The sequence below is a fragment of the Elephas maximus genome, chromosome 14 (assembly GCF_024166365.1).
Source record: "Elephas maximus indicus isolate mEleMax1 chromosome 14, mEleMax1 primary haplotype, whole genome shotgun sequence".
Lineage (NCBI taxonomy): Eukaryota > Metazoa > Chordata > Mammalia > Proboscidea > Elephantidae > Elephas > Elephas maximus.
Window position 1 is genome coordinate 21,575,133 of NC_064832.1, and position 26,622 is coordinate 21,601,754.

At 44.2% G+C, this 26,622-nt stretch overlaps 1 protein-coding gene across 1 annotated transcript; it reads right to left on the reverse strand.

Annotated features, from left to right (window-relative positions):
* On the reverse strand, positions 1-22,045 carry STOML3 (stomatin like 3). The gene is made up of 7 exons (XM_049852894.1): positions 21,968-22,045; positions 10,306-10,431; positions 10,154-10,226; positions 6,476-6,558; positions 4,335-4,538; positions 2,481-2,615; positions 1-297 (listed from the first exon to the last, which is right to left on the reverse strand). The coding sequence occupies exons 1-7, from the start codon at positions 22,043-22,045 to the stop codon at positions 73-75; spliced, it is 924 nt and encodes a 307-aa protein (XP_049708851.1). The 3' UTR covers positions 1-72.
* Between the last annotated feature and the right edge of the window lie 4,577 nt (positions 22,046-26,622).

Sequence of the window (26,622 nt, forward strand, 5' to 3'; positions counted from 1 at the left end):
TTCTAACTGTTGGGTGCTCGGGGAGAAATAGATGCTCCTCTGTAAGCAGTGGGCTGGCCACTGAGGAGGACCTCAGTCTCTGTTAGGAACCTTCTTGTGGTTGTCATAACTAACACCTCCAATGCCCTCGAGTATATTCATGGGCAGAGGAAACACAATAGTGGAGTTCTTCTCCGTGGCCACGGTGGTCAAGGTCTGCAGGTACCTCAGCTGCAGAGCTATGGGGGACTCCGCCAGCACCATGGAGGCTGACTTGAGAGATTTGGAAGCATTCATTTCTCCTTCTGCTGCAAGGACCTGCAATGACAGAAATAATGGCATTCAGAAACAAAAGCTGGCTGCCAGGACTGTTGTTATTCGCCTTCGAGTAGACTCCTCCAACTGATAGTGCGGTGACCTTATGTATAACAGAAGGAAGTGTAGTGTAATGGAAGGAAACATTGCCCAGCCCTGAGCCAGGCTCACAATCTGTGTTATGTTTTGCTGTTAGTTACCATCCAGTCAATTCCTGCTCACGGCGACCCTACATGGGTAGACTGCTCCATAGGGTTTTCAAGGTGGTGACCTTCCGGAAGCAGATTGCCAGGATTGTGTCCCGAGGAGCCTCTGGGTGGATTTGAATCATTAGCCTTTCAGCTAGAAATTGATCACTTAACCATTTGCAGCACCCTGGGGCTTCCGGTATGCTTAAACAAACAAACAAACAAACCCTTTGCCGTCAAGTCAATTCCAGAACTCATAGCAACCCTATGGACCCAAGGAGCACCTGGTGGATTCAACCTGCCAACCTTTTGGTTAGCAGCCAAACTCTTAACCACTGTGCCAGCACGGTTTCCCCTAGTACACTGGTGCTTTCTTTTTCTGTGTCTGCACTGGTCCCTTTCCTCCAGCCCACACTTGGCTCTGTATGTTTCGTCTACTTACTTCCTTGGCAAGGATAAGAACCTCGCATCCTAATGTGATTAGAGAAATGGCAAGAGGTGGCAGGAAGCAGGAGAGATATTCTACAAAGCACGAGTCCCTGAATTTCATTTTCAAACAGAAGTAAAAGCACTATCTTTAACACATTGCATACTTGGCCATCTACCCTGCTGATGCTCCTAGGTACTTTGCAACCTCCTAATCTACAGCATTCCTTCTCGGAGAAGTCTGAAGGCCTATTTAAGGCCTCCAACTGGCTTTTTTGGTGTTACTGTTTTTACTTATCACAGGAGATGTTTTCGTTTCATTCTGTTGCCAACTTAGCTTCATGCATATAATGTAAGAGTTGTTCCTTGTTCTTTCAGCTCTCTGTTACAGACAGTACCAAGTGCCAATCTGATAACACCCACTGGAAATCTCTTCAATACCCCCACCTCTCTTCTAGTTCACAGATTTTCCAAAGAATAACTTTGAGCTTTGCTGCTCCAACAGAGGGGCTCACTGCCCTTCTGGCCACCACAGCAAGTCATTGCTTTGAGCTGTTGCAGCTCAGCAGATAAGGAAGGAGGGCAGAGAAAAAAACTTCACTGGTGCAAGAGGGTCCACAAAGCCTTCTAATTTCAATTTCCCAAAATGCCTTGGTGCCCTGGAGCCTCGAACCTTTCAATTAGCAGCCGAGCGCATTAACCCTTTGCACCATCTTTATACAAAGGTATTTCTAGAAAAGATTCAAGTAGCAGACTTTTGCCCTTGAACATCAGTGGCTGCCAACTGGTTAAATACTGTATTCAAATTAAAATCTACCCAGGGTTTTCCACAGAGGGCACACAAGGCTTCTAATCTAAATTGGTTTCTGTTACTTCAGGAAACCCACCCAGACATGGAGGGTGGAGATCAAACAGATCCAAAAATACTCACGACCAGGGTGTGGGTAATACTTTTAGTCCATTAACAACACTAGAACAAAGATTCTCAAAAGACAGGCTCCAAGTTTGCTGCATCAGAATCACCAGCTTTACAGAAATGCAGGTTCCTAGGCCTCTCCCTACCCAGCCTCTCTACCACTTGGTGTAAGGGGAGCCGGGAACTGTCATTTTGCCTCTTCTCTCCAAGGACTTGCTGCAGCCGGTGTTAGGATCCATCTGCCGAGTGTCCTCTTGCCCTGACAGCTGTCACCCAGCTCATTAGGCTGTCACTGCTTTTTCATTCGGGGGGAAATTCTCGGTAAAAAACTGTGCAAAAAGACCTCTTTTCAATGCAAGGAGTTCCTGGGTGGCACAAACTGTTAAGCACTTGGCTATTCACTGGAAGGGGCTTCGGAAGAAAGGCCGGCCCACCTATTTCTAAGTGATCACAGCCACTGATAACCCTATGGAGCACAGTTGTACTCTAAAACACGTAGGGTTGCCACAAATCAGAATCAGTTTGACAGCAAATTGTGTTTTCCTTAGAGAAGTCATTGTGAGCCCCCGATCTTCTGTCCCAGATCTAGCCTTGTGTGCCCCAGACCAGGCGGCTTGCCCCCACATTCAGACTGGTCCCAGAGTGGCAGCCCTCACCCTGGCCCTGGCTTCTCTTGTGGCCTCTGCTTCAGCTGCCATGGATCTCTGCAGCTGCACTGGAATCCGGACATCCTTGATTTCCACTCGGGCCACGCGGATACCCCAAAGCTCTGTGGCGTCATCAAGTAAGGTCTGTTTCCAAATCAAAAGAAAGAACAGTGGTCAGGACACAGGAGGTGTGATGCAAGTTTCTGGTGTGCTACATACTTGCAAGGTAAATCTCTCCTCATGTAATTAACATGATTTAGAGGAGACATGTCAGCTGGGAAGGGAGCAGGAGGCAGCAGCCCTGTGGGTTCAGGAACAAAACCCGTGCCCCAAAACCGCTCCTGGTGAAGTACATGATGTCCATCTAGATTTGAGCAGATACCCCAAAATCTGCTTTCACTAATATTGGGTAGACAGCAATGCATGGGCTCCCCGATAGACCTGGATTTTGTTCCGGCTCTGCCATTGCAGCTATGAATCTTTGGGCCAATTACTTAACCACTCTGAGTCTCGGTTTCCTCACCCTTTCAGGATTGTTCAGAGGTTTGGAGATAATACAAGTAAGAGATCGCTCAGTGCTTAGCAATGACTCAACAAACGTTATTATTGGCCAATTTTTGAGATACTATAAGTCCTGCTCTGTTTAATCCTTGTCTAGTCCCTGCCCTGTAGCCAGTTTTAAATAGGTAGCAGAATTAAACCAAGAGTAGAGGCGGCCTAAAATCAGCGATGGTCTTGCCTTTTGTAAAGGCCTAAACCCATTGAAGATATCTCACTAGGATCCTGGAAAAGGAGGGACGAGGAAGAATGCCTTGAGAAGCAGTGAGAGACCAGAGGAGTAGTTCCCCAGAAGGGATGTGGACAGGGGTGCCTTTGCTACCAAATGGGAGAACACTTTCTCAGATCCTGCAGGACCCAGGAGATGGGGAAACCTCCCGTCACGCCGGTGTCCTGCGGCACTGGGAATCATCAGAGTGCCCTCGAGTATATTCACTCTTACAGACGTGGGAGTCATCATGCAGAACCTATGGCTGGAAGGGCTGGAAGGGGTACCGAGAAAATCAAAGCCAAGTGTCCTTTCTATCTTACAGGAAGCAGACTCTGAGGCAAAATTTAATTGACTTAAGAAAATACAGAAATGTGATTGTCTATAAACAATCCTAAGAGATGAGACTGATACATACTCACAATATAATTACTACCGCTAACTGCTATTAGTGGTGTGGTGTAAGAATTTCCAGGGATGTCAGGCCCGCGTTTGTCTCAACTGAATCCTCTTCTAGCTTTCATGCTTCCCTGTGAGTGGGACCTACGGACTGCCTGGGAAATGGCCAGACTTCTTCCAGGGCAATCTAAGCTAAAGACAAATCTGGTCTCTAACCTTTTCAGAAAGGATAAAGTGTACAATGCTAATTCGGATTTTAAATTCCAAAGAAAATGGGTAAGTCGTAGGATTCCAACAGTTCCCTTTCCCCACCCAGATATTTAAATCTACAGCTCGAGATTATGAAGCAAAAACTGAAAACACGAAGTGAAGCCTGCACGTCTAGAGCCGCCGTCTGCGTGTGCGGGGCTGGGGGCGGAGGGGAGGGCACGCTCTCAACTGCTGACCTTTGAGAACCTGGTGAAACAGTTGCCGTCTAGTCAACTTAATGTCAGAGTAGAACTGTGCTTCACAGGGTTTCAAGGGCTGATTTTTTGGAATTAGATCTCCAGGACTTTCTTCTGAGGCACTTCTGGGTGGACTCAAACCTCCAGTCTTTCAGTTAGCAGCCAAGCATGCTGACTATTTGCACCACCCAGGGACTGATAATCAAAATAAACGAGTTAAAGATGCGGGGTGTTTGCTTTCGACGTCTTTACCTGGATGCTATGGGCGATCTCTTCTCGGCCAGCTAAGATCTGGGACAATGTCTGTGTCCCTAAGACATTTCTCAGCGTGGTCTGAGCCAGCAGAAACGTGGCTTGGTGGACGTCATTGACATTAGCCACTGCGGAGACAGCACTGTGGATTCTGTAATAGACAACTCCATCCACCTGAGTTGTCACGGAGTCTCTGGTGAGGATCTGTGGAGCAAGAACAGGGTGAGATCACCTGTTGACTACTTTCAGGGCAGTTGACAACTGGATTTGGGGAACAGTGGTGATTCAGTGGCAGAATTCTCACCTTCCGTCTGGGGAACCCGGTTCAAGTCCCAGCCAACGCACCTCATGCACTGCCAGCACCTGTCTGTCAGTGGAGGCTTGCATGTTGCTATGATGCTGAACAAGTTTCAGTGGAGCTTCCAGACTAAGAGGGACTGGGAAGAAAGGCCTGGCTATCTACTTCTGAAAACTGGCCAATGAAAACCCTACGGATCACAACAGTCCAATATGGGGTGACCAGCAGCATTTGGTTCAGTTGTGCATGGGATCGCCACGAGTTGGTGCTGAACCAGTGGCAGCTAAAGATAACAACAGCAGCAGCAGCAGCAGCTAGGCAGCCCGCGAGCTCTCCCCTGTGGAGGCAGGAGGGGGTGTGGAATTGCAACCGCAGCTCATGTTAACCGTCATGAAAATCTTGGCTTGCCTAGAGCTGAATATCATTCTGGCTAATAACAAAATTCCTACACACGTGTGATCTATACCCACCCCTGTACCTTAGAAAGGTCTTTGTGGCGGTTGTGTAGAACACTAACACCCCCCCTCTGCAGAAACTCTGGGTCTCGGGTGGTGAGAACAGACACTTCTATGATAAAATGCAAGCCTATAGCCCTCAGGAATTCTACCTTCTATGCAGCGGAAGAACACTAGTTCCCCTGATACACATGATCTCTCCTTTTCAGTATTCACCAGATCTGATGAACAGCAGTGCTGCTTAGGAAACATAGGTGGCACCAGAGACCGTGTTCTATCTTCAGGTAAACAAAGTTCTACAAAGATGCTCGGTGTCAATCATTCTCATAGATGCAACAAGGTGTGTTGGAGCAAATGAGAGATTTCTGGGGGTACCATGGGAGCAAAAACCAAACTCGGTGCTGTCGAGTTGATTCCGGCTCATAGCAACCCTATAGGACACAGTAGAACTGCCCCATAGAGTTTCCAAGGAGCACCTGGTGGATTTGAACTGTCAACCCTTTGGTTAGCAGCTGTAGCACTTAACCACTAAGCCACAGGGGTTTCTGGAGCCAGAAAATGGCCACAGGAGGCCCCCAGGTATGCCAAGCTCTGCTGTGACTGGCGTTGAATTCTAAATTCAGTGCTCTGCAGTTCCCCTCCGTGGCACGTACGACTACACTTCCCAGACCAATGGGCGGGAACTAATACTAACGCATAAATGTTGGTTTTCTGTCCCCTCACCCCCTTTGTCCTCCCACTTTCTAGGTCCTGCTCACATTTTCTTTCCTCTTCATGAGTCGTTTTGTTCATGAGCAGGTGGCATGATCGTTAGCAACCCTGTTTCTCTTCCCTATTTTCTAGTGGTAGTTTTTGATAATTTATTAACAGTGCCTCAAACACTGAAAAAAAAGTTACAGGAAAACCCAGTGAGGGTGGGGCCCTGTGCAGCCTCTGCTCCGTCTCCATGCTCAACCCACTTTGTTGCATCCAAACACGAAGAAACTAAAGCCAAAAATAAAGGGGAGTAAAGTAGATTTACTAAAGTGTTTCTCAGAAGAGGATGGAGAGGGTGATATCATAACCCCTCACTGGCCCCCAATTACCCTCGTCCGCAGTGGACATGATTCAACATGATAATGAAGTCACCTGTCTCCCTGAGTATCTGCTCTGTCCTTGTCTGGCTGGCTCCCTGCCACAGGGTCTCCTCCCTTGGGCACCCCCCCGCCCCCCTCCCCCGCCTGCCAGCCATTCCAAGTCTTCCAGTAACACACCTCTTGCCCCTGGGCTCCATCCTCATTGCCAAAGCCAAGCCCAGTTATCTCATCCTCCCTCTTACAGTTTACATTGTCCGTGGAACAGGAAAGACACAGGGTTGACCTCTACTAGCAGTCTTTAAGTGCCATTACCTCTTGCGGAGGAATGTTGCAGGTAATAGTTCGGAGATCAACCTTGACAAACACATCTATGCAGGGCAGGACCAGGATCAAACCTAGGGAAAAACACACCATTTAAAACAACAGCTACACCAACTAGTCCCCTGCTGTGCTGTCATTTCCACTGGGCTGTACACATTTCTCAGATGCTCTCTGATATGATATGCACACCTCTAATATGGGGACTTCGCCTCTCAGGCAGCGACTGTGGAACAGTGGCTCCCTGGGAACTCATGTGTTTGTAAGATGCTCAGATCCTTTAGAGTTAATTTTTTAATTTTATTTGTTTATTTTTTTAAACTTAATCTACTTCTATCAAAGTACTGAAATAGACGTTAATTTAAAAGGATATTTTGAAAATTGGTTTCCCTGTATTAAAGGTATCAAAGATTCAAGCAACAGGCTTCTGACCTTGAGTCTCAGTGGCTACCAACATTCACAGTCATCTTGAGTAGCACTCAAATTAAAATCTGCCCAGGGTTTCAGGTTTCCAGAAACCAAAGTATTGCAGAACTAACAGTTTCTGCACAGCTGTGTTCTAGTTCAAGTGCAGCGGCACTCCCCAACTGCAGACACTTGCACTTCTCGGAGTCGTAAAGTATTTGGGAGCAGGGGTGGGTATGGGAAGGATGGGTATAAGAAATTCATTTAAGGTCTCTATGAACTCTTTACATTACCCAGGTGACTGTTCTTTTCAGCAAGTGTTATGAAGACTAGAACCCAAAGCATGTCAGCAGGATGGGGATGCCAATCTATTTCCATTTATCAGAAAGGTTTTGTGTTCTTGTCTTTGTTTTCAAACTAGAAAGAGGTTTTTAGGTTGAGCACCACGCAAAGGCCTGATAGCATCAAAAGGCTGCTGGGGTTCTTTCTTCCTTTTGGTTTCTAAACTTTTCTTAAACTTGAGGTGAGGATGCCAATAAAAAGCTGAGGTGACCCTGTCTGTGTCAGAGTAGATCTGTGCTCCACAGAGTTTTCAATGGCTGATTTTTCAGAAGTAGGTTGCCAGGCCTTTCTTCTGAGGCACCTCTGCATGGACTCGAACCTCTAACTTTTCGGTTAGCAGCTGACTGTGTTAACAGTTTATAATACCTTAAAAAAAAATTCACTGCAGCAGAGTCAATTCCAACTCATAGTGACCCTATAGGACAAAGTAGAACTGCCCTGTAGGGCTTCCAAGGCTGTAAATCTTTACGGAAGCACACTGCCACATCTTTCTCCCATGGAGCAGCTTTTGGGTTCGACCCACCGACCTTCTGCTTAGCAGCAGAACGCTTAACCATTACGCCACAAGAGCTCCTTTTGCACCACCTGGGGACCCCTCATATTTACATCCTTTCTTGGTGCTAGGTCACCGTGATTGAGATCATGATCCTGGAACCAGAAAGAGTTACATACATCCCAGCCCTACCACTTACTGCCCTCCTGCCCTTGGAACATCCACCTAACTTTCCTGAGCTTCAGTTACTTACTAGACATTAGGTAGAATAGTAAGGTTGTACTGAAGGTGAAGGGTGGTTCAACATAATAAAATACTAAACACAGTGGCAGGCACGTATTAAGTGCTCGAGAAGTGGCAACTCTTATTATCAATATTTTTATTATTAGAGAGTAATTTATAACTGACTAAAGTGTAGAAGTTTTCCATTAGCAATTTGGATCATTTCCCTGGGCCCTTAAGACATTCTGAGGTAACTCATTAACCCCAGAGACATGTATGACGAGAGTGGTTATCCTGGGACATTTAGTTTGAAACCTTCTGGGAAATTCATTTAAAAGAGGTATATTTTTCTCTAGATTCCTCCAAGTTATGGCTATTCTCCTCCCCCAGAGCCATTTTATTTTCACTTATAATTCTAGTCCCATCAGAGGCAACACAGCTGGGAAGGGGTTAATCATGTTCTGTTTTACTTAAGTTGGATGATCCTAGTTCTTCTGTTTTTGCCAAACTCATAAAAACATCCATAATAAGTAATTCTGGTCCTCTTCATGGGATCAGACACATAGAATTATACCATCTGAAACGGCTATGTCTCCTTCAGAAGCTTCTGCTCCTGGAGTTTCTACTTTTTCACGTAACAGGTATCTGAGTTGTCTGCATGGTCAAATGCAAAGCACAGAATGTTACAGGGAGTAAAAAACTTCCTGCCCCCAAATATCTTACAGTCAAGTTGGAGAAGGAGCAATTTGACTATAATTACCATAATAGGGGGCAGAAAACTGAGTCATCAGAGAAATATAGCTAATAACCACTGTTTTCATGTGTCTTCCAAGATACTGTTTTTGATAGCTCCTCATTTAAAAAATATTAGAATTAACCAGGTGAAGTTGCCATTTTTGTGGGTCAAAAAGTCAAATATTAGCAATTTTATGTGGTTCAACCAAATATACACTAGAGAAGTTATGAATATTAAATCTTACTTTTAAGGAGCTTTTAGTACCTGACCAAGCCCCCTTCCCCGGTTAACAGTCACCATCAAGTCAACTCTGACTCGTGGCGACCCCATATGTGTCCGAGTAGAACTGTGCTCCATAACATTTTCAATGACTGATTGCCAGGCCTTTCTTCTGAGGTACCTCTGGGTGGACTCAAACCTCCGACCTTTCAGGTAGCAGCGAAGTGCACTAACTGTTTGCACCACTCAGGGACTTCAAGCTATCTTTATAAATAGTCCTATGCTGACTTTTCATCTACTTAAGACATGGCTTCATGCTCTTTGTGGGCTTTTCCTTCCCAGGTTTGTTTTCCAGTCTTTTGTGCATCTCCTTTGTCCATTAATCACCTCAGTCTCCACTGTAGTCGTCTCCCAGCACATACGTCTCTCCCTGTTCTGTTCTAAGTGTTCGCCCATGGCTGGGAAGTTCTGCAGGAATAGCCAGGGTCCAGAATCCCTGGAAAGAACTTTGGATTCTTTTCTATTCCATATCTCATATTACCTACAAACACTGGCATCTGATAAGAAGCCAAAAGCAAAGACAAGAAGGCAGGGGGGCAAGAAGAACAGATTACTGGAGAAAGAACAACTAGAATGGAAATGATCAGAAACTTGACACGCTGAAAAACGTAACCAATATCACTGAACAAATTGTGTGGAAATTGTTAATGGGAACCTACTCTGCTGTGTAAACATTCACTGAAAAACACATATAATATTTTAATTAAAAAAAAAAAAAAAGCAAGGTCAGTGTTATATCCTAGTTCTCCCCTTTAAAGGAATATAACAATAGAACAGCAGATAGAACACTCTGAAATGAAATACAGTGTGGAAACCTTTCCAAAGGAACTGCCATGTTTTGTCACACTAGAATTCAAAAGTATTCAGGCAGCAAATTGGGATATATCTGGGCAGCATGCAAAGACATTCCATGTTCTAAAGTATGACAAGCTGATTATGTCTTGGATCTGAGTAAAATTCCTGCTTACCGTGCTTGCTGAAGATTGACAACCCTACAGAGCACAGGTCCGCTCTGACACACACAGTAGGAATCAATAGTAACTGGTGTGGTGGCTCTACTGTACAGAAAGGCAGCGGTTCCAGCTGTCTGTGATTTGTCTGACTCTCAACAGGACCGCTAGGGGGAAAGAAAGGTGGCAGTAGTCATAGTGACAGGTGCCCACGAATCTTTGTCAGGGCAGCCTTGGTGTCATACCTGGCCCTTTGGCTTTGTCAGCTTGGATGCGTCCCAGTCGGAATACAACAGCACGTTCATACTCCTTAATGATCTAAGAGATTAAGGGAGAACATTTAGTGTTAATGGCTCATCAGTTGGTAGGAAGCCCGATTCATCTCCCAGGGTATTACCTTCAAGCACATCCATATGGAGACGGGGAAGGTTATGATCATCAACAGGAAAGACAGGAGAAAGAGGATCCAGCCACAGATGCCAAGCCGCTTACTGCTGATGCCTAGGAAAGGAGAGGAAGACGCCTGTAACCGCCGTGGCTCTTAGAAAAACCGTCGGTGCTTGGGGCAGGCTGGCCAAGGCTGACATCACAGCGGAGGAAACTTAGTCCATCTACACGCAGGAAGGCAGCAAAAAACACATAAAAGATGTCCATCTGGGCTTTTATAAATGAAAATTACCCTGTCTCTTCCAAGAAAAGCCTCACAGCAATCAACAGTAGTATTTACCATTACACTTACTTGAGCTGCCACGGTTCATTATTCTGCACAAGACATTGCTTCTCAAAGCGTGGTTCACAGACCACACACATCGGAATCATTAGGCTGTCATTTAAGAAGGCAGATTACTGGGCCCCATGAATTCTCCGTGCGTAACTCATAGCAACCTTCTGAGGCTGGCAGGTAGGTGGGGTTATCCCCAAATGGAGACAAGGTGGCACACTAAGAAGCATTCTGAAGAGCCCTCAGGTGTGAGTTTCTGTGTGGGCTCTCTTACTCAACTGCTCCGTAAACTTGGCCAAGCCACTCTTGAGCCTCCGTTTTCTCATCTGTGAGATGGGGATAGAAGTCACTTACACTGGAAGACTTGATGAGGGTTTAATGAGGTTATGCTTATGTGGAAGCCAGCCTATACATTAATATGCACATTAGTAATGTGTATTACTAGTATCCCATTTAGTAGATGGGAAGGTGTTATAGGGACTTGTCAAACCTAGGTGTTTGGCATTTCTGAATTTCCATGGAATTTTGTTACATTGGCTTGCTTCGAATTAGCTAAAAGTACGCTGGATGTCTTCTTATTAATCATGTATTACGAATTTTAGTTTAATGAGTATTGGCCTCGCAACAAGATGGACATGAGTTCAAATTCTACCTCAACCAACCTAAAAGCTTGCAGCTTTAGCCACATCAATTACATAATTTTTCATGTCTCAGGATTCTTGTTTGTAAAGCACACAGGCCTGGCTGACTCCTTTACTTTAGAATTCTTAATATTCACCATTTTACCCCCTTTTTAGTCATTCTCCTTCTTGTTCCCCTCTCCTGACCATCACCCCCCTTCTTACCCTTACTCCTAACCCAGTTCATTTTTTCCACATGAGCACCAGAATGGATGATATAAGCTGGATATCTCCTCCCAGATAATCCCACAAACACCTTATGCTAAACTCTCTCTCCCCAGTTTTTCCTTCTTCCTTCTCTATCTTAGTGAATGGCTTACTCATCCACCCTATTGCTCAGGTTAGGAACTCTTGATCATCCCTGACTATTCTCTATCCAACTGAGAAATCACGAAGCCAGTCTGACACCACCTCAAGTCCATCGCGCTCATCCATTTACTGCCGCTGTATTGTTGGTAACTGACTCCTATGTGTGAATATTTACGAGAGTTTGAGGCTTTTGCTCTTATAAACACTGCTAGGACAAATGCTTTTACACTTTTGTATTTTTTTTTCTTTAAAGGACTAAGATGTCCCTGACCCAAGCCATGGTAACCTCAATTGCCTCATGTGCATGCGAAAGCTGGACAGTGATGTGGATGACCAAAGAGGAATCGATGCCTTTGAATTTTGGTGTTGGCCAAGAATATTGAAATTACCACAGACTGCCAGAAGAATGAATGAATCTGTCTTGGAAGAACCGGAGCCAGAAGCCCCCTTAGAAGCAGGGATGGAGAGACTTCACCTCACATACTTTGAACATGCTATCAGGAGGCAGCAGTCCTTGAGAAGGACATCATGCTTGGTAAAGCAAAGGGTCAGCAAAAAAGAGGAAGACCCTCAACCAGACGGGCTGACGCAATAGCTGCGATAGCGGGCTCGGGCACAACAACGATTGTGAGGATGGCACAGAGCCAGGTGGCATTTAGATCTGTCACACACAGGGTCACGATGAGTGGGAACTGACTGAACGACACCTGACAAGAGGAAGTTTACAGAACATAAAATTAGCCATTTGACGTGAGCCATCTGCGGCATCTAGGGCATTCACAGTATTGTGCAACCAACATTTCTATCTAATTCCAAAACACTCTCATCACCCCTAAAGCAGCCTGTCTTAGTCATCTAGTGCCGCTGTAACAGAAATACCACAAGCAGATGGCTCTAGCCAACAGTTTGTTTTCCCACAGTCTAGCAGGCTACAAGTCCAAACTCAGGGCGTCAGCTCCAGGGGAAGGCTTTCTTTCTCTGTCAGCCTTCTCATCAATCTTCCCCTGGACTAGGAGCTTCTCCTCGCAAGGACCCTGGGTCCAAAGGACGTGCTCTGCTCCCAGCACTGCTTTCTTAGTGGTATGAGGTTCCCCGTCTTTCTGTTTGCCTTCCTTTCCTTTTATCTCTTGTAAGATAAAAGGTGTTTCAGGCTATACCCCAGGGAAACTTCCTTTACATTGGATCAGGGATGTGACCTGAGCAAGGGTGTTACATCCCACCCTAATCCTCTTCAACGTAGCCCAATCTTGCCTCATTAACCACAGGCAAAGATTAGGATTGACAAGGTATATCAATCACAAAATGGAGGACAACCATACAATACTGGGAATCATGGCCTGACCAAGTTGGCATATATTTTTGAGGAACATAATTCAATCCATGCAGAACCATATCCCTTAAACAATTGCTCTCAATTCTTCCCTCCCACATGCTCCTGGTAACCATCAATCTGTGGTCTGTCTCTTTGAATTTATCTATGATGAATTTTTCTAAATGTCTGTTTTTGTGCATTTGTACAGGGTAAATTCCTGGCAGTGGAAGTGTTATGACAAAGGGATTAGTATTCACACTTTCGGTAGGTGGTAAAATGGCTTCAAAGTGTGTAGTACAACCTCAGCCCTTGTCAACGTGGCTGTCTCCACACGCCCTGTCCTCACTAGGTGCGTTCAGTCTTCTCAAGTGCTGCGTTCTCGTAGGTGAAAAACGTCTAAGTTTTAGATACATTTTTAGTATTAAAATCTTTTGAGTACAAAAGTCCTCTTATAGGCTCTAAATACACATAAAGGTACGCTATTAACAATCAGGGCTTGTCGACACACTCAAAGGTTTAAATTCCTAAAACATGACCTTCCAAAACCTTGGGCCACACTGAAGTGGCTCAGACTATCATTGGGAAAAAAAAAGGTGCAGCATCTGTGTTGTATTTTATTAGTTTTTTTTTTTTTTTTTTTTTATTGCTAATTACACAGCCCATATGAACATGTTCTCATTGTAAAGGAAAAATTAAAGCGACGCAGACAAAACTGAAGTCTCCCCAACCATCTGCTCCCCAGCCCCACTTTGACCTAGAAAAGGTCCACAGTTAACAACTTGGCGTATGCCCTTAAAGGCCCTTTGCTGTGTATTTGCATACTTGTCTTTACATCCAGAAGTGCCTGGTCTGGATTTGTAGATTTTGTTTCATGATAAACTTTTGTATTTTAAATTAATAGGTTTTTGTTGTGGTTGTTGGTTGCTATCAAGTCAGCTCCGGCTCATAGTGACCCCGTGTATAACAGAATGAAATGCTGTCCTGTCCTGTGCCATCTTCTTGATCCTTGGTAGGTCTGCGTCTGTTGCTGTGGCTTTGTGTCAATCCATTTCATTGCTGGTCCTCCACTTTACCAAACATGATGCCCTTCTCCAGTGATTGGTTCCTTCTGATGATGAACCCAAAGTAAGTGAGTTAAAGTCACAGACAACATTCTGTTGTGATCCATAGTTTTTATTGGCCAATTTTAGGAAGTAACTACTTAGGCCTTTCTTCTTAGTTACTCTTAGTCTGGAAGTTCTGCTGAAACCTGTCCACTGTGGGTAACCCTGCTGGTATTTGAAATACCAATGGCATAGCTTCCAGCATCACAGCAACATGCAAGCCACCACAGTACAAAAAACTGAGAGATGGGTGGTGGAAACATAATATACATTGGATATATTTCCATATCATTACAAACAGATAGACTGCTTTCTTCCTAATTCTGCATCTTAAACTTGTGTCTCAGTTTGTCTTACCATTGTCCTATTGATCAACATTAAGACTGCTTGCAATTTGCCTTTACAAACTTGCTGCCATTAGTGTGCTTGGACATGCCACTCGGGGCCAATGTGCAAGTCTTGATGAAAGTGTTCAGGAGGCAGCATGGTTCCTGCCACTTTGGTGTGCTCCCTCCCTGCTGACACTACAATATTGATCTTCAGAAACACTGGGTGTTCTGGGGCTGTGATGTTAGCAGTGCAGCACACACAGGCAACTGGGACTCCAACCAGGACACAGACCCTACTATGCCATTAGTTAAGCTCTGGGTATTTCCAAAGTAGCTAATGCCTTAACACCAAGATATATCAGCATTTGTCACAAAGAAAATACCCCTGACTGGGTGGAGCTCCTAGGAGTCCCATCAAGCCCTTGCGTCATTAAATGTGAGCTTGAGGGTCAGCCCAATTAGGTACTGAACGTGCTGAGAGACGAGAGCAGAGGACGTGATTAGTCCTCTTAGGTGTACACCTGAGCATTAGAATTACGGAGGCCTCCGCTGCTCAGAGACTCAGCGGGCCCGGGGGTGTCATTAGTGGAGGTTAAAGTGGGGCGCAGTGGGCTGCCTCCCTTGGTGAGAGCCCAGCTCTGCCGGGGAACACAAAGTTCTGACTCTGCAGCTTCCAACACGGCATGCTTTTCACAGGCAGCCTTTTACCTTCCCCACCTCTTTAAGTTAAAACCAGGACACTGTGCTGAGAATTGGATTTGAGGATCACAATTATGATTGAAAGGATAAGCTGGGGTTGTTTTACAAAGGATCTTCAGAAATCCCGGATACTGCCTTTGACTCTGACTAAACACGAGCCCTTCCAGAGCCTTTCCTTCATGCTGAAGGGATGGTAGAGTTAAAAACGGGAGAAAACCACAGAGCTCTGATCATATCTAATCAGTCTCTCCTTTACGCAAATGAAGAATGCATATTTTCTGTGGGTAAATGCCACATAACCATAAAGCAGTTGTCATATGCTTATTTCCTGGTAGAGAACTGATTTTTGCCAGCCCTAACAGCTTTTCCTGATGTCTCACTCACCATTCATTCATTTAACAGCTTTTCCTGATGTCTCACTCACCATTCATTCATTTAACAGCTTTTCCTGATGTCTCACTCACCATTCATTCATTACTGTGCTTGAGGTTACTGCACCTCAAGCACAGTAACCACCCATCTGTCAGTGGAGGATTGTGCATTGCTATGATGCTGAACAGGTTTCAGCAAACCTTCCAGACTAAGACTAGGAAGAAAGGCCTGGAAATCTATTTCCAAAAATCAGCCCTGTTTTGCCATGAGCTGATGGCAGCTAACAACAACAGTAATGTCACACACTAAACTAGAACTGAGGATACAAAGGAGGATAAGATAGGGAGCTTGTCTTCGAGGGTTCAAGTCTAGCAGGGGAGACAACAGGGATGATGTAACAGTAAGGTAAGCGCACTGCTATGCTTACTTCTAGGAAGTCTAAAAAAGTTGGTGAAATAAATGGAGACACCCTTTCTGTGTGTGGCTGTGATGAGCAGAAGCAGAATGCTTAATGAACCCCTTCCTTTCAGTCTGCAAAGAGAAAGGTAGAACCAGAACCCAGGGGTCTGGGGGCCACTCTGGGACTTCAGGTGGGAGGACCAACTCTTCACTGTGCAGCCAGGAAACCTCCTAGTACACAGTGTTATCATGAACTGAATCTCCCTTTAAGTAAGGTGGCACCTGCAGGTTCCACAAACCAGCAGTGAATTCCTGGCTGCCTGTATTGACTTAGGTGGTGAAGCAAAACCCAGCTTCACTATGGAGGCATGGCTCCAGGGCACAGTTCCTGACACATAGATACGGCCCACACCACCAGAGGAGATTCCCGTGCCCTCTGGGACCAGGGCTAAGTGCTCAAGGCAGGACTGGTTACTTGTGTGAGGCCAGGAAAGAGAGAACATTCTAAAGCACTAATCCCACTTGGATGGTATTAGAAGTGGGGATGAATTTTTTTTTTTTTATCGTACTTTAGATGAAGGTTTACGGAATGAACTAGTTTCTCATCAAACACTTAGTATACACATTGTTCTATGACATTGGTTAACAACCCCATGACATGTCAACATTCTCCTTTCTCAACCCTGGGTTCCCTGTTACCAGCTTTCCTGTTCCCTTCTGCCTTCCAGTCCCTGCCCCAGGGCTGGTGTACCCCTTTAGTCCTGTTTTGTCCCATGATCCTGTTCGATCTTTGGCCAAGGGTGAACCTCAGGGGTGGCCTCATTACTGAGATAAAAGGGTGTCTGGGGGCCATACTCCAGGATTTCTCCAGTCTCTGTCAAGCCGGCAAGTCTGGTCTTTCTTTTTGAGTTAGAATTTTATTCTACATTTTTCTCCAGCTCTGTCCAGGACCCTGTATTGTGATCCCTGTCAGAGCAGTCAGTGTTGGTAGCCAGGCACCATCTAGTTGCACTGGACTCAGTCTGGTGGTGGCTGTGGTACATGTGGTCCATTAGTCTTTTGGACTAACCTTTCCCTGTGTCTTCAGTTTTCTTCATTATTCCTTGCTCCCAAAGAGGTGAGACCAGTGGAGTATCCTAGATGGCCACTCACAGGCTTTTAAGACCCCAGACACTACTCACCAAAGTAGAATGTAGAACATTATCTTTATAAACTATGTTATGCCCATTGAACCAGATGTTCCCTGAGACTGTAAATGAATTTTAGTAAATAAACTATGTTAAGGTGACTTTGTTGCTGATTTCCCAACTGCTTGATAACCAGTTTTTGAATATTACATGAATACTACATGCAGTTTCTGCCCATAGGACTGTATGGCTGTAAACAAGCATTTCCTCTCTAAGCAGAGAATTGTTTACATATTACGAAATTGTTTAAACGCAACAAAACAAAATGGTGTACATTACAAATCAGGGAAATGAAAATTAAACCACAACGAGACACTAATGCACAATCATGGGAATGGTAGACATTAAAGGCTGACAATACCATTGTGGAGCAACCGGAACTCTCGCCTCTACTGCTGGGAATGTAAATTCATACAATCACCCGGAAAAACTAGTCGGCTACACCTATGTTATGACTCAGCATTCGACTTCTAGGTGAGGCCTGAGAGCAATGAGTGCTTCTGAGAGCAAAAGACCATGTTCAAGAATGTTCACTGCAACTTTATTTGTAAAAGCCAAGAGTGAAGAGCAACCCAAATCTATCAACAGTAGAATGGCTAAATAAAATTGTGGTATATTCATACAAAGGAACAATACTCAATTAAAAAAAGAACAAACTGCTGCCACAGGCAAAATATGGTTGAATCTCCTCAATGAAATATTAAGCAAAATAAGCCAGACACAAGAGCATGTACTTTTTGATTCCATGCATAAGAGTACATCCTGTATGATTTCTCTTGTATAATTTCATTCAAGAATAAGCATAACTAATCTATTATGTTAGAAGTGGGATTGGTGGTGGTTGGGGTATTAACTGGGAAGGGACAAAAGGGACCGTTTTAGGGCACTGCAAGTTATGGTCCATATCTTGATTTCGATGGTGATTACATGTTGTTCTTAAAAAAAAATGTTGTTCTTAGCTGCCATCAAATCAGCTCCGACTCATGGCGACTGTATGTATAACAAAATGAAGCACTGCCGAGTCCTGCACCATCTTCATGATCCTTGCTATGTTTGAGTCCACTGTTGTAGCCACTGTGTCAATCCACCTCACTGAGAGTTTTCCTCATTTTCGCTGACCCTCTACTTTACCACACATGATGTCCTGCTCTAGCAATTGGTCTTTCCTGAAGATGTGTTCAAAGTAAGTGATTCAAAGTCTCAACATCCTCACTTCTAAAGAAAATTCTGGTTGTATTTCATAGACTTGTGCATATTGAGCCAAATGCTGAAGATGTGTACTTTGTTCTAGGTATGTCACAAAACAATAAAGAACAGAAGTATGTAAGGACAGGCTAGTACACTGCTTGCTCCCTCCATGTTCTCAGAAAGAAGAGAACAGAGGGAGAGTGGAAAACCCTCAGTGGAGCCACCTGTGGACAGGCAGGGGCCAGCACAGAGCTGGGCTGACTCAATCTGCTATCCATTCTAGTCCAGACACCCACACTGAAAAGCTGGATGGCCCTGCTCAAGTCACTTAGTTTCCTCATTGGTGACATGATAGTGATGACAGTAATAGCCAGTTGTGGGGATTAAACAAAATAATATACGTAAAGGAGTCATGAGCCATACCATGAGGCCCTCCAGCTGTCCAGGCGACTACCCAGAATTTTCTTACATTTATATTTACATTGTATTTTGCTTTAATTTTTTCTTTTACCAGACAGGACTCTGAATATCAATTGTGGATGTCCTGGTCCATCCAGATAATGGCTTCTCTATGTTCGTAAGGGAGCCCTGGTAGCGCAGTGGTTAAGAGTTTGGCTGTTCAAACTCACCAGCTGCTCCTTGGAAACCCTATGGGACAGTTCTACTCTATCCTATAGGGTTGCTATGAGTCAGAATTGACTTGATGGCAATGGGCGTTGTTTGGTTTTATATTTCTATGAACTAAATTTCCAAGTACATTCAGTAAAAACCCCAGACCCCCGAGGCTTTCTACATGCTAAAGTAATCCGGCCACTGTTAGTTCTTTCAGATAACTTTTGGAACCCTAAAAAAAATAGAGATGCCAGATCCTTAGTGCAGAACTACATGATGATTTTATCACCCTCACAAGTCCTAAAGGCTACCAAATTCTAAAATCCTAAGAGTTTTCTACAGGAGCCCTTGTGGCGTAGTGATTAAATGTTTGGCTGCTAATCGAAAATCCACCAGCCACTCCTCAGGAAAAAGATGTGACAGTCTGCTTCCGTAAGGATTTACAGAAACTCTATGGGGGCAGTTCTAGTCTGTCCTATAGGGTCGCTATGAGTGGGAGTCAACTCAAAGGCAGTGAGTTTTGGTTGGTGCACCCCTGCTCAAGTCCTGCCCCCCAACTCAGTTTGCTTTCGGCCTCTTCATGATGAATTCCAAGGAGGTTCTTCCAGTAGCCATCAGTCAAATGAAGGACCATCTCCCAAGCCAGCCATTCGGTGGCCAGGCATGACACACAGGCTCTGAGCACATCAATAATTCAGCTTTCCAAGTGTCAGGGCTTCTGACAGTCTCACACAGCAATGTCACTTATGGGCCTAGATGACCCAGGCAACTACAGTCACTTTGCAGGACACACTGGAGTTTTGGGTTAACTCATGTGTCCTCCCTGCAAAATTGTAGTCAAGCCACATGCTAAGCCAGTTGCCACCTAGTTGACTCTGACTCACAGCACCCCCATGTGTGTCAGAGTAGAACTGTGATCCAGAGGGTTCTCCAAGGCTGCCTTTCTTTCAAGGCACTTCTGGGTGAAATCAAACCTCTAACATTTTGATTAGCAGCCGAGTATGTTACCCATCTGCACCACCCAGGAACCCCAGCCCCATGGAGCAGGACATAACACTCCCTGCAGTGGAGAGAGCTACCAATGTGCCGGGTACACAACCTGGACCTTTCACAGCCGCTGCCTCTCCAGCCCTTCCCCTCTTCCGCCACCGGCTGCAGGCTCAGCTCACATGTTGCCTTCTGTATCAGGGAGGGTTTGCATCACCCAGGGACACCCTTGGAAACCCTGGTGGTGTAAGAGCCACAGCTGCTAATCAAAAGGTTGTCAGTTCAAATCCACCAGGCACTCCTTGGAAACTCTATGGGGTAGTTCTACTCTGTCCTATAGGGTCGAGATGAGCTGGAATGGACTTGAGGGTGGCAGGTTTGGTTTTCAGTACACCCTGAGAGCTCCTCTTCTGACTGTATGATACACCCTCTATCACCGCTTTTCACCACACATTGGAGTTTTCAGTTAACACGCATGTCCTCCCTGTAAACTTTCAGTGCTTTAAGACCAGATATTTTATTTTTATGTTTCCAGCTCCAGGACCTGATACATAATAGATGCTGAATTCATTCAACAAATGAACTGAAGGAAGGAAGGAAGTGGCACACTAAACACCTTGAAGTGTCAGTGTGATTCTCAGCATTGTAATAGATTATTGATCTGTTTGAAGGTTCTGGTCTGAAATCATGACCCATCAGATGAGATTCCGTTTTCTCTCAAGAGAGGCAGTTAACCTGAGAACCATATTCCCCGACATTTTCTCCTTCATAGGTCTGGCCTCACACCACCCTCACCCCACACCACTGTGAGAAGGAAATAAAGAGGAAGTGTTTGCTTGCATCATCCTTCTCTCTCCCCACTCTCCTACCTTCTGGATTTGTCTGAAATAACAGCACTACTATAGGGTCAATGTGGTTGGAATTGACTCAACGGCCATGGGGTGAGGTAAGGGTACCACAGCAACAACAGGGACAATTACTTTGTCCCCATGACTTATGCCCAAACATTCTCATGATAGTGTTATTTATAATAGTGGTAAGTCAAAAACACCCCATAAGTAAAACAATGGAGGGATAATTATGCAAACCATGATATATTTACTCAATATCTTATGCATAATTTTTAAAAAAGGTTTACGAAAAATATTTCAAAGACAGGAAAATTATTATGGTATAACGTTAAGAGAGAAAAAGCAGCAGGATGAAATCATACAGTGGACAGTGTGATCCCAAATAGTAGAAATATATGTATAATAAAAATATTGGAAGAAAATTAAACAAAATACTAAAAGCATTTATTTCTGAGTAGTGGAAGTTCTTTGTATTGTTCTGAGTTTTGTTGATTTTGAACACCTTTATAATTTTAAAAGTAATTTAAAAATACTTGTCATGTCAAGTAAAAACAACAACAACAACAACCTGTGTGTTTTTAGAGCAGGAAAATTCAGATGCTTCCCAGTGGGGAGAGAAACGACGTGTGGAGTGAGAACAGTCACGTTCCCTGGGCTTGGGAATGTGGAGTTAAAAACCCTTCCCTCTGTTCACTTCTAGTTCTGTTAGAGATACAGTCAGTAAAGAAGATGGATGGCAACTTCCTGTTTCTTGCTCTCAAGAACCAAGGATTTCAAACATCAAACATAAAATCTAAAGTGAAGCCCCGGGGGAAAACACTATCTTTTTATCATCTGTAATTCATCTTTCCTCCGGCCTTTTCTCTGAAATATGCACACAGCCTGCACTCAAGAAACACTTTTCAGGAAAGTGGGCAATTGCTGAAGAGAAATACAGTGCCACTCAAAGTGTGGTTCTGCAAGGTCCCTCCCTACCTCCTCCGGAGCATCTTTGTATAGAAAATCTCAGGCCCACCACAGAGCACAGCACTGGAACTCCTGGGGATAGGGCCCAGGATCTGTGTTTTAACAAGCTCTCTAGGAAGATTCTTATGCACACTGTATGTGGAGAAGAACTTCTAAGACTTAAGTGGTCTAGACTCCAATTAACCTCACTTTAACTCTTAAGAAAATAAAAAAGAAAGGAGTGGGAGAGAATTTCAAAGTAGTACTGTGCTAGCAAATGTTTAACAGCTGGGCTTCTGGGGGAAGAAAGCCCTGATTTATATAATTTCCTTGGCTTATTTCCGCCGTAAGCGATTCTTAGCTACCCGTGTGATGTCACCAAGCTCGGGGTTGTGGAGACGTGTGCTCGGTGGCTTCTGAAGGCGGGAACGAGCCGGCGGCATTCCACCTAATCAGGCTCCTGCTGGAGGCGATGGTGAGTATAAAAGACAAGTTGCTGCCAACCCCGACTCATGGCGACCCCAAGTGTGTTGGAGTAGAGCTGTGCTCCATGGGGTTTTTGATGGCTGGTTTTTTTGGAAGTAGATTGCTAGGTCTTTGTTCCGAGGCACCTCTGGGTGGACTTGACCCTCCAACGTGTGGGTTAGCAGTCAAATGCATTACCCTCTTTTGGTTAGATCAAACGCACTGCCCAGGGACTCCGGAGGTGAAGACGAGGACTCGATCATTCATTGTGTTCCCTCACCATTTGTGAACGGAAACCTCTATAAAGCTGGAAGCAGAGTCTGAGATGAAGGAGGACAAGGGGCAAACGGGATCCCATAAATCCCAGAGGATGATACATACGGCATTTCTCATAAGCTGCCAAAAGCACATGAAAGAGCTGACAAAAGCATCGAAATCAGAAGTTGTAAAACATAAGCCTTCGTTCTGTTTGTTCTTTGATCATGTAAGCTTGTCATTATATTAAAAAATAAAAACCAAGAAAACCGATGAACCCTTTCAAATATTTCACTTACGATACAACTTCGATCAGGCCATCCACCCAGCTGATTTCCTAACCAGTTAAACGGAAGCTAACACATCTCCTGTAACTTCTTGTTTAGAGAGCTATAGAATGGCAGTCTTGGTGGGACCGCCCACTAGCACTTCCAAAAAATATTTACTGCCTGCCGCATATCGATGTTGCTGTGCCGACTCAGGAATCCCTGCTTGGCTGCTAACCAAAAGGCTGGAGGTTTGGGTCCACCCGGAAGGCATCTCAGAACAAAGGCTTGTTGATCTACTTCCAAAAAATCAGCCATTGAAAACTCTGTGGAGCACAGCTCTATTCGGATACACACAGGGTCTCTGTGAGTTGGGGTCGCCATGAGTTGGTGTTAACTCCATGGTATCTGGTTGGTTTTTATGCCTAATCAAGAGAAAAGTTACCTTTCTAATTCAGGTAAATTTCTCTAAATGTATACTTTTAGTTTACAAACTGATAATGCCAAATGATACATTCTTTATTTCTAACTTGTAATATGACATCTTTGGTAACGTTACTGCTATTGTTAACTGCGGTCCAGTTCATTCTGACTCATGGTGACCCCACGTGCGCAGAGTAGAACTGCTCCAGAGTTTTCAAGGCTGTATCTTGTAGAAGCAGAGCTCCAGGGCTATCTTCAGAAACACCTCTGGGTAGGCCGAATGCCAATCTTTCGGCTAGTGGTCTAGGGCGTAAACATTTGTGCCACCAAAGGGGCTCCTCTTTGACAACAGAAAGTAGTACACAGCAGGGATTAGGACATGTACCCCAGATTAAATCAACATGAGGTTCAAGACACACACACTATACTATATCATCATCTTTCTGAACCTTCAACAAGCTGTTAAACACTCCGAGACTCAGTTTTCTCATTTGTAAAATGAGTTTATAAGAGGGTCTAGATATAATTATTGCAGGATTTGAAAAGATAATGCAAGCGATATGCTTTATACTATAGACTAGCCATTAGTATCAGAGGTAGTATTTGATGGGCTAAGTTTTATTTTTCTCAACTTCTCCCCACTTATCAAACATGATGCAGCTCAACCAACTTTCCTTTTAATATCATTAGATGATATTTAAAGATTGAGAAATTCAGCCTCTTTGTCATACCTTTGCTTTTTAATGCAAAAAAATGAGTGCAAAGATAAATGCGAATTCCATCCAGAGCTGAAGAAAAAGAGCAAGTTCAAGAAGCAAATAGAACCAGCATAAGCAATCAAGCCAAACTCCTGGGCTTGACATAAAACTGAGGCCAGTCACTGTACGTGTTAATCCATGCCATGCTCACTCCACAATGCTGCACCTCTCACTTTCCCCAGTATATATAACACAAACTTAGGACAGGAAAAGAAACTTACCCACTAAATTTTCTTTATCCTGCTTCTCAGGGGAGGCCGCCCCAGAATCCATCTCATGCTGGAGAAGCCTCTACCCTTGGTAAATTTTCATGTGTTTGGAGCTTTTTTTTTTGGAGCCAGGCCTGGGTCCCAAGCAGCACTCCAGGTGTGTCTCAGAGAGGGGTAGAGGAGAAAGACAGCGTGAGGGAGTGAGAAAGGCCCTTGTCTTTAGTGAATACCCTAAGGAGGAGTTACCCTGGTGAGGGAAGCCTGTTTACACAACATAGAAAGATTTTTTTCTCGTAAGTTCAGACTATCTTTGTTCACAGAGAAAATTCAAAAGAACATGATCTTCTAGTGGTTTAATTTTCTACATCGTTTATATTTTATAAAACATGCACCTTATGTAATCTGTTCACCACAATAAACTCTCAGGTACACAGGGCAAGTGTAGTCATCTCGATGTTCAGATAAAGAAATGTAACCCAGTTCATTCATTCTACACACTGCAGTGAATGATCCGCTCCTGTCATCATGCTGCTTAAAATAACCCAATTGCTAACATGGTAGTGACTAAACTCCTGATCATCCTACAAGACCCGGGTGGTCTGGCCTCTCTCTCCCTTTCCAGCCTTACTCACATTATGCTCCCCTCACCCTCTCAGCAATGACCGTCTTGGCTTTCTATCAGTCCCTCTAAAGCTTCATGTGTCCTCCTGCCACAGGGCCTTCACACATATTATCATGTGTATAATTATTTGGTTAATGTTTGTTTCCTCCTCTAGACCAGGGCTTGGCAAACTACAACCCACCAGCCAATGCAGTTCATCTCCTGTTTTCGAAAATAAAGTTTTATTGGAACACAGCCATGTCCATTTTTTTTCCTATTGCCTAGAACATCTTTTGCATTGCAATGGCAGAGTTGAGTAGTTGCCATAGAAACTGGACAGCCTACAAGCCTAAATTATGTAATATCTGGCTCTTTTCAGAAAAAGTTTGCTGACTCCTGGTGAACAATACAAATTCCAGGAGAGAAGCAACTATGTCTGCTGTTATACAATCGTATTGGCAGCCTTGACAACAATGAGGCACGTAGTTGATGCTCAAAGGTATTTGTGGAGTGAATAAATAAGCGAATAAATACATTTTCAAGGATAACAGCAGCTCACAAATGGAAAAACTTTTTCTTGAATCCAGATCTTGAGGCTCCTGCCTCCAAGTTTCTTCTTACATCATACCACCTGGAATCAAGGACAGCTTTGAGTTTATTCCAGTACTGAAAACAACGATTTCCTAACTTTCTGAGATTTTCAACTCTGATATCAATAACACAAATAATGTTTTCTTTTTTTTGGTAACAAAATAAAACCATCATTGGTCTTCCCTGGTGATCTTGTTTTTTCTAGTCCTTTTTTTTCTTCCAACCATGTAGTTATTTCCTTCTAGCAACTTCATCTTTAAACACTTCCAGGTTGTGAATTACTTTTGCTGACTACTTGATAATCGTAATCGCCTTCCCCCATAAACTCAGATTATAGTGATAACCATGACTGCCATCCACATGCTGTAATTAGGAGAATTAGTACAGAATATCGGAGCTTTGGGAACAGGAGCTGGGAACTGGAAACACAGATTAACACAGACACACATGCACTGTTCAGTGTCTGGAGAGCACAGAGGCTTTCTGCTCCATTTTTCCCACACCTTTGGTTAGGGCTCAGTGTGGAAATGATGCCAGAGCCACAGAAGGTGAGAGCAGCTTGGGGCTCAGATAGCCTAGGTGGATGGAAATAAGTCCTGGCGCTACCATAAACTAGCTGTGTGACCTTGGGTGAGTTATTTAACCTTGGTGGGTTTCATTTTTCTCATCTGTAAGATAGGATAATAATAGTTATCTAACAGAGTTGTTTGTGTGATAATTACATGAAAAAAAAGTACATGTAAAATACTCAGGATAGTGACTGGCATTAATAAATGGTAACCTGCTACAGCTGCTAACCAAAAGGTTGGCAGTTCTAATCCAGCAGGCACTCCTTGGAAGCTCTATGGGGCAGTTCTACTCTGTCCTATAGTGTTGCTATGAGTTGGAATCAACTTGACAGCAATCGGTCTGGTACCTGGTGGCACAGTGATTTAGGAACTCAGCTGCCAGCCAAAAGGTCGGCACTTCGAATCTACCAGCCGCTCCTATGCTCCTATGGGGCAGTCCTACTCTGTCTTATTTTTTTATGAGTCAGAATTGACTCGATGGCATCAAACTTTTTGGGTTTTTTTTGGCGGAGTCCCTAGGTGGTACAAAGCATAAGCACTTGGCTTCTGAAAGGTTGGAGGTTCCTGTCTACCCAGCAGCATCTTGGAAGAAAGGCCTGTTAATCTGCTTCCAAAAAGTCAGTCATTGAAAACCCTCTGGAGCGCAGTTCTACTCTGACACACTTGGTGTCGCCATGAGTCAGAGCTGGCTCCACAGCGACTGGTTTGTTTTTTAAAGTTTTATTATTACCATGAACGGGAGCTGGACTCTATTTCTCAAGCCCCAGTTATTTCCTTTCTAAAGTGGGAACGTTGGCTTAATTCTCACAATTTCAGTCTTTCCCTCAAGCTTCAAAAAAAAAAGTTAATGAAAATTAGTGATTTATTAGGTATATCAAAACGT